The following is an 8150-nucleotide window of genomic DNA, read 5'->3' on the forward strand; positions in this document are numbered from 1 at the left end:
GGGTTCAAACCCCATATCTTTTTTTTTTTTTATCAAACAAGAGATTTTATATGTAAAGTAGATGGAATACACAAAATACGAAAATAAATTTAATTTCATATTCTATGTAGGTAATGTTTTGTTATTTTTTTATAATATAATATTTAATTAACATACTAAATTATTTAATTATGTAGTAAAAATATTTTAATTTACTAATAATAATAAAGTGTTAGTTTATGAATTTGTAAAATCATTTTTGTTTGTTTGAGTAATGAGTTTTGTATTTTTTAGTTGAATTTTTGTCCTAAAATAAAAGGAGTAAATTTAATTGTACACTTAAATAAATATAATTGAGTTTTTGTCCTGAAAATCGTGGCTTCCAGAAGCATTAATGCAACTGAAAATTTGTAGGTGCAGACTAATATGTGAAAATTTAAAAGTTTTTTGTTTTTTTTTATAATAAATTACAAGACTCTATTATAATTGACCTTAAGAAAAAGACAAAAAGGGGTACCAAACCCCCATTGCAAAGTAGTTTTGCCCTTAAAACTATGAGTAATGATACAGCCACAAACTTTTGTACAAACTGATGTGGTATGATAAGATTGGTTGAATTAAATATCACTTAGCCCACATGATTTATTTTTATTAATTTATATTTTCATTCAACCAATGAATTAATACCACGTCAGTTTGTACAAAATAAGTTTGTACAAGAGTTTGTGGCTGTATCATTACTCTAAAACTATTAATTCTATAGAGAATTTGTAGGGATTTTGATAATTTATTTAAGAAAGATAATTGTAAAGTAGTAAAAAATTAATAAATACATAATCATGATTGAGTTATTAATACATTAAGAATTTATATCTTTTTAAATATAAAATAGTAGATTCAACATAAATATAGGAACTTTCTACGACGAGGCCAAGGCAAACCGGGAAGAGCCACATACCTCCACTCCACTCGCAAGTCATATCCTCTTAGAATTGATCCAATTGAACTTTTGATATCTTTTTTTTTTAATATTATAAGAGACAAAACGACAATTACGTCTTTTAAGATTCTGAATCGTCATGTGTTAAGTACATTTAAGTTTCGAGTGAGAGCAAGTAGCCACAAACTTTGGCACAATTAAATGCATGAATGATGAATCATTATAAAATTCGTTTGGTGAATATAAATATATAGAGACAAATTTGTTATTTTCTTCCATTAAAATAAAATAATACAAAGAAATGTGGTTGACATCTCAAAATAAAGAATAAGAAACGTGTGTTACTCATACTACGAGTCATCATTTTATTTTTATTCATTAGGCCTAACGAAAAGACACCGACTTTTGCAACATTCTAAAAGCCAAGTCCTAACTCCCAAGTTCAACTCCAACTTAATGCATTGGTGGGCTCCCAAAAAGTGTCTTCGCCATGCCGCCTCATCTTCACCGAATCAACTTGATCCACATATTGAACCCGCACTTCATCTTCTTCTATTCCTCGGTCTCCTTTTACTCAGATGGCCATGGCATCCACTCTTGAACAACTACTCTTCAAATATATAATAAAATATTTGATATTTTAACTGGATTTTGATGGATCCAATTAAAACAAATAAATTTGTTTCAAGAGGGACAACAAATAACAACTGAAGTGGTTTTCTCTTATTGCTTAGTTAAGAAATTTTCATTCTTATTTACTCTTTTCTCTTGGCTAAAAAAAAAAAAAATCATTCCTTCTTGTGATGGCGTGTACCATTCAAGTATTGGCTCCAACCACCAAAATTTGAGTTTTGATAATACCCTTGATGTTGAGTATTTTATCAAAATTGCCCTCTTTAGAGTGAATTTCTTAACTTTTTGTGAACTATCCTAACATCCAGACAAACAAATCAACTTCTCTAAGTTGATTTTCGTTGTCACTTGTCATTGGGTTATTAACTCATACCAGCATCCAGATTTCACCCTAAACAAGATCCCTTTAGCTTCTTTCTGTTGAAAAGTTTGAAACACAAGGAAACTCTAAGGAGAAATTGATGGGCGCTGATATATGCAGAGCTTTCTTCACCTTCTAGACATGGAGCAAAATGGAGAGAGCTCGTTGATAGTTTACATTAGGGATAGTATTGACATTCTGCTAAACATTGAGGTACAGTTTAAAAATTCCCCAATTACACAACTCAACGACATGGCTAGGGATGTCAATTGTACCCGTAAATTCGTAAATTCACTCAAATTCACCCGTCAAAATCCGTCCGTTGTAGGTAATTTTATTCATTGCGGGCGAGTTTAGTATTATAAATTAAAACTCGCACATGGATGCAGGTGGGTTTCATATTAACCTTATATCCGGTGGATACCCGCATGGATATCCACCAAATTCGTAATATTTTTTTCAAATATTTTTAATTTAATTTTAATCTAAAAATAATAAAAAAAATAATGTCATTAATTAAATTACCAAATAGCCAAAGGTTCAAAGTTGTGTATGTGTGTATGTGTGTATGTGGCCTATATCCTATTCTAAAGTCATAATCTAAAGAAAACTAAAGGCATTTTCCTTCGAATTAGTATTTGAAAATATTAATCTTAATTATTATTATAGGCATTGTGTTGGATGGGTGCTTATGGTGGTGAATGAAATGAATATCTTCTCTTGAAACTTGTTTTAAATGATAATATGAAATGTAATTATTATTTTTAGATACTAATTTGTGTTTTTTAAATAGATTTGTGTAATTTATACTTAAATTTGAGAAATTGTGTTAAATTGATGTAGAAATTTTAATTTTTCATTTACATTATTTAAATATAAAATTGAGTATGTTATATGGAATTTGAGGTTATTATTATAAATTTATATATTAAACATTTATGATTTTAAATACGGAAACCCGTAAAAAATTCACCGGATACCATTGCGGATTTGATAATTGTTAAAACCCGTTGCGGGTAGATTTTTGTAAAAAAATTAAAACTCACTGCAGGTTACAGGTGGGTTTAATAATTTAAATTTTATGCGGATTTAAATTTAATAATGACAAACTCGTTGCAGGCGGTGCCTATTACTATCCGTAGACATGGTCCTAAACAGGCCTTTCGTTTAAATTTGGAAAGTAGATTTGTGGGTTTTAAATGTTCTGACAGCTAACCCACGTGGCACACCCCTATTGCTGCCCTCACTGCTTATACAGTCGCCTCTAGCTGTACTCCCTTTGACTGTTGACAAGTAGTGAGCTCTTGGCCCTTAGATTTGATCTGTGGCCCAGATCTTTTTCCTGCCTTTTCGTATTCCTCTGCTCGCCTTTTTAGTTGCCACCACTTTTTATTTGTTGGTTAAAAATTTTTCGAGTAAGGGATAATCTCCCCCTTACACGTGGCTGGATGCCTTTTACTATACGGTTTTCCTTATAAAACTAATCTCATTCTCTCTTTTTACTTTATTTTCAGATTTTCTCAGTTGCAATAGCTTCGGTTAGAGCAAAGCCCAAAATGGCATAACCAAATGATTGTTTAGCCAATGATGGATTTCGTGCCACGGAATGGATCAAAGAACTGAACACGTTTCCAATACCGACAGCAGCTCCCGCTGAAGCAATTGTAGCAGCTCCGGCACCCATTAATTTTGCACCTTCTAACATCGACTTGGCGGGTCTCTTATACCCTGCGAGGAATGATTTTCAACTTCATTAAAAAACTTTTCCCTTTTTTTTTTGAAAAAATAGAGAAAAATGTTGATGAACCCCACCTAGAAAAAAAAAGGAGAGTTGGGCAAGACTCATCCATTCTTCGTGGGGATATAACTCCAGTAGTCGGGCCATAAGGCCGAACTAAACGAAGACAAATTTTGTCCTTCGCTTTAAAAAGAAGGTTTTTCAATTCCGTTGGAAATCGTGAGACTTCCAAGTTATGACTTTTTATTTTAAAAAAAGGTCAGAGCAGATAAAGCCACGATTACGAAAAGATTGACCCAAAGAAAATCTGAGGAAGCTTGTTTGTTAGATTTTAAAAGTCAAAGAGGGAGTCCATAGAGGAAATAAAAGAGAAAAGTGAGAAAGTGCTCTTTTTCACTTATGGCCATGTATAGAAAGAAAACAGCGAAAGCCCCCGACATGGAGAACAGAATATTTTTTAGGACGATTCCCAAGGGATCCAAAAGGGAAGGATATAATAGCTGCATATCATAGCGAAAGGAAGTGAGACGGTAAGCCAACTCCTTTCTTTCAAAATATAAAAAAAAGAGATTTGCATTAATAAGGTAAATCCTCCTTATAATGGGAAACACCTTCCAATTAATAAAAGAAAAAGAGACCCAATCTCGTGGTAAGAAGATAAGGGTGAACCATTGCCCTCAAAGTTAAGCATAATTATGAGGACAATGGTTTGAGTCTCCACGGACTCAACCTTCCTCAATTAAATATAATTGTGTGGAGACTACTTACAACGTCTTTCTCCCTTGCAAAATGCGAATAGAGTAGAGACATTCCTCCTCCGTGAGGAGTATTTGACTGGGCATGTGCTTCATAGACTAAAAATGTAATAATGTAAGTCCCATGTATATATATCTGATTGTAAATATCAGTGTAAGCGAGTGGAATAGAGACATCCCTCCTCCGTAAGGAGTATTTGACTGGGCATGTGCTTCATAGACTAAAAATGTAATAATGTAAGTCCCATGTATATATATCTGATTGTAAATATCAGTGTAATGACCTACTGTCATAGCAGTTATATATATCTCTGTGTAATACAGTAACCTGATGCTTAATCAGTTCAAAAAAAAAAAAGAAGATAAGGGTAACAAAGAAAAAAAGAAAGATTGGAAGCGGAGTCTCAATAAATAGAAAGCCGTAAAGACTACTCAAATAAAAAGATGTGAAAGAGACTTCTTTTTGAAAAGAAGTCATGGACAAGCAGACATAAAAAATAGCTGAGCTTCCGCCCAGGACTTGGATGATCAAATAAATGTCTCTGTGGAGAAAAGGGAGCAAATAATGGAGAACCCCATAAAAAAAAAGAATGAAAAAATAGGGGCGTCCAGGCGAAATTCGTAAAAATAAGTCAATATAAACTTGGAAGTTTTTATTTTTAGAAAAGAAAAACCGAGTAGGATCAAAGAAACTAGCAGACTGATCACGAAAGAGATAAAAATAGGTGCAAATTCTAACATCACCACAGCCCATATTTTTTGACTGCTCTACTCCCCCCAAAAAAACGAGAGACTGACTCCTCCTACTCCTCCTTCTCTTATCCTCTATATAGCTCGTCGTTGGTCCTTTTTTTTTACATAACATTCTCAGCCGCTCAAGAGTCAAGAGACTGACTATCTCTCTCTTTACGCAATTTCAAAAATGAAGTAGCAGAGTGACTACTGATTTTGGACGCGCTGAGTTATTTAAGCAAAGCCTTTTTTGATCTTGTTATTCTAAATTATTTTATTGTCTTTGCTCAACTTCGTCGACCTTTCCCTCACTTTATAGATAGGGGTGGTACTCTTAACTTGATGGTAAATCAATGTCTATAGTAATAGAAGCTCCCCTCCTCCAGAATGCAGGCCACCAATTGGGAAAGGGATACTAAAAAGACTATCCTGGGTTGAGGGAAGAGAGCGGCTACAGTTGCTCGCCGTTCAACCATGTCTTCTGTTCTGCCTTTCAGCAGCTGATGTCGTAGGTTCCGAGAGGTCAACATACTAACGTGATCATTACAACCAAAAGGGATTTCGAACATCACATCACTTACGTAATTTCCGGTTGGGGGGTTCATTGATAGGAATACAGAATATCTCAACTCTCGACCTGGTTAAGATGATGCCTATGCTACTTTAGGCTATGGGTCCATATTCATAGGTTCCGGATATTTATCTGCCTGCTCGTAAACTACAAACTACTCAGAGACGTCTCGTTACGCTAACGACTGAACTCTTTGGGTTCGGGTTCGGGTCTAGATCACCCCTATTTCCATCACGAACAGCGTAAACTGGGTATGGGTAGTATAACTCTACTCATGTTGTTACAGAGCATGGTTAAAATATGAGGCTGCGAGCATAAGATGATTTCCCTACTGACGTGTTATAGTTAGTTAGTTGACTCAGCTTACTGTTAATGTGTTTGTTAGGCGTGTGTATTTGTTGTAACAGACTTAAGTGAGTGTAATAATCTTTGTATAAATACAGAGATCAGATCATTATTATGATTGAGTTAACAGTTTCTAATAAACTCCAAATTCTTTTTAAGTGTTTCTTGTTCTTTTTTTCGTTAACTTTCTTGTTAACCAAACACATTATATTACAAATTCTTTCATGGTATCAGAGCTAGACATGACGAGCTCTAATCAAATTTCAAATCCTATAGCTTTGTAACTCCTGTCAAACTAGATCATAATAATTTCATTGTTTGGCGAACTCAGATCTTAGCATCAATCAAAGGAAATAGATTGGAGAGCTTCATCAATGGTGATCGAGCTTGTCCAGAGCAATTTCTCTCATCAGCTAGCACTATTACTAATGTTTCAACTGGAGTAAAGGATCGAGAGATCAATCTAGAATATACAGCTTGGATTAAGACTGATCAATTGATTATGAGTTGGATGATGTCGTCTATCCAACAAAACTTACTTGCAATAATGATTCATTGCTCCACTGTTAAAGAGCTTCTAGACGCACTCACAAGTATGTTTATCTCTTAGTCTCAGGCTAGAATTATGCCTCTTAAAATGCATAATCAAACACTTAAAAAAGGATCTATGTCTATGATTGATTGTTTTGCTAAAATGAAAAGGTTATCTGATAGCTTAGCCTTGGCTGGAAAACCTGTTGAATTGAATGACTTTATTCAACATGTGTTAACTGGACTGGACTCTTTTGATTATGAATCTCTGGTTACTAGTGTCTTAGCTAGAGGTGACAAGATAGGTCTTGGTGAATTTTATTCCTTGCTGTTAAGTCATGAAAATAGAGTTGAGCAGAGGAAATGCAAAATTGCCAGTGATGTTACACATAATCTGACAGCTAATATAGTTAAAAAGCAATATAATTCTGGGAAAAATGCTGGTGGTAACAAAAAATACAACAATGGAACTTATGGAGGTGCTTACAACTCTGGTTTTAGTGGTAATAGTATGAGACAGTCTGGTGATCTTAATTCAACAATCATCTGTCAAATCTGTTTTATACCTGGTCATGGAGCCAATAAGTGCAGAAACAGGTACAACTCTGCTTTTGTGCCTTCAAGGAATCAAGCAAAGGGGAGCATTTAATGGCAACTTTAGGCCTGGTCAAAGACTTTGGAAGAGGTTTCGGAAATGCTGGTGGTACAGTTTTTAATGGAACTAATGGCATAGGCTTTTATCCTCATTCTGGCAGTATGTTTGGTCAGCCTAATTTTGAAATTATAATATGGCAAGAGGTTCTGGTTATCAAGGTTATATGATGTACTCAGATCCTGCTGCATTTTATGTTGCCCATCCTGGAAGGTCCTTTGGTGTCAGTCTTTCTGCACCTGCTTTTTATTCTAGCGGAGATTATAACAATAGATGTTCTTCTTCAGCTCCATTAGTGCCTGCTCAAAAAATTGTTGAAGATCCTACCTGGTATATTGATAGTGGTGCTACTAATCACGTCACTAATGATTCAGGTAAACTTCTTGCACCAAAAGCTTACACTGGAAATGAAAAATTACTTGTTGGGAATGGTTCCTCTTTGCATATTAATCTCATTAGATCAGTATTGCTAAACACAACCACACATGAGCCTTTATTACTAAATCATGTTCTTTATGTTCCTCAAATAACCAAAAATTTACTTAGTGTCTCAAAACTCTTAGCTGATAACAATGTTACCATTGAATTTCTTGAAAGTTCTTGTTTTGTTAAGGCCAGGAGCTCAGGTATCATTTTGCTTAGAGGAATTGCAAAAGGAGGATTGTATCAAGTCCAAAGTGCATCTCCATTCTCTCAAGATAGAACAACTTTGTTATGTCAATCTTCTTCCAATAAATTTGAGTTTATGTTTGCTTATTTTCCTTTCGTGTCTTGTAATCATTATGGTTCACTAAACAGTTCTGATTCAATCAATAATATGTCATGTAAGTCAGCCTTCATAGCTAATGCAAGTATAGTAGATGTTAATCTACTTCACAAAAGGCTAGGGCATCCTGCTTTTCATACTCTTAAA

At 34.3% G+C, this 8150-nt stretch overlaps 1 protein-coding gene across 1 annotated transcript; it reads right to left on the reverse strand.

Annotated features, from left to right (window-relative positions):
* Positions 1-3423: 3423 nt before the first annotated feature.
* On the reverse strand, positions 3424-3798 carry LOC127899874 (ATP synthase subunit 9, mitochondrial). Its single transcript, XM_052434014.1, has 2 exons — positions 3756-3798; positions 3424-3641 (listed from the first exon to the last, which is right to left on the reverse strand). Exons 1-2 carry the CDS (start codon positions 3796-3798, stop codon positions 3424-3426), a joined length of 261 nt encoding a protein of 86 aa, XP_052289974.1.
* Positions 3799-8150: the final 4352 nt, after the last annotated feature.

Source organism: Citrus sinensis, chromosome 9 (genome assembly GCF_022201045.2).
Source record: "Citrus sinensis cultivar Valencia sweet orange chromosome 9, DVS_A1.0, whole genome shotgun sequence".
NCBI classification, from domain to species: Eukaryota; Viridiplantae; Streptophyta; class Magnoliopsida; order Sapindales; family Rutaceae; genus Citrus; species Citrus sinensis.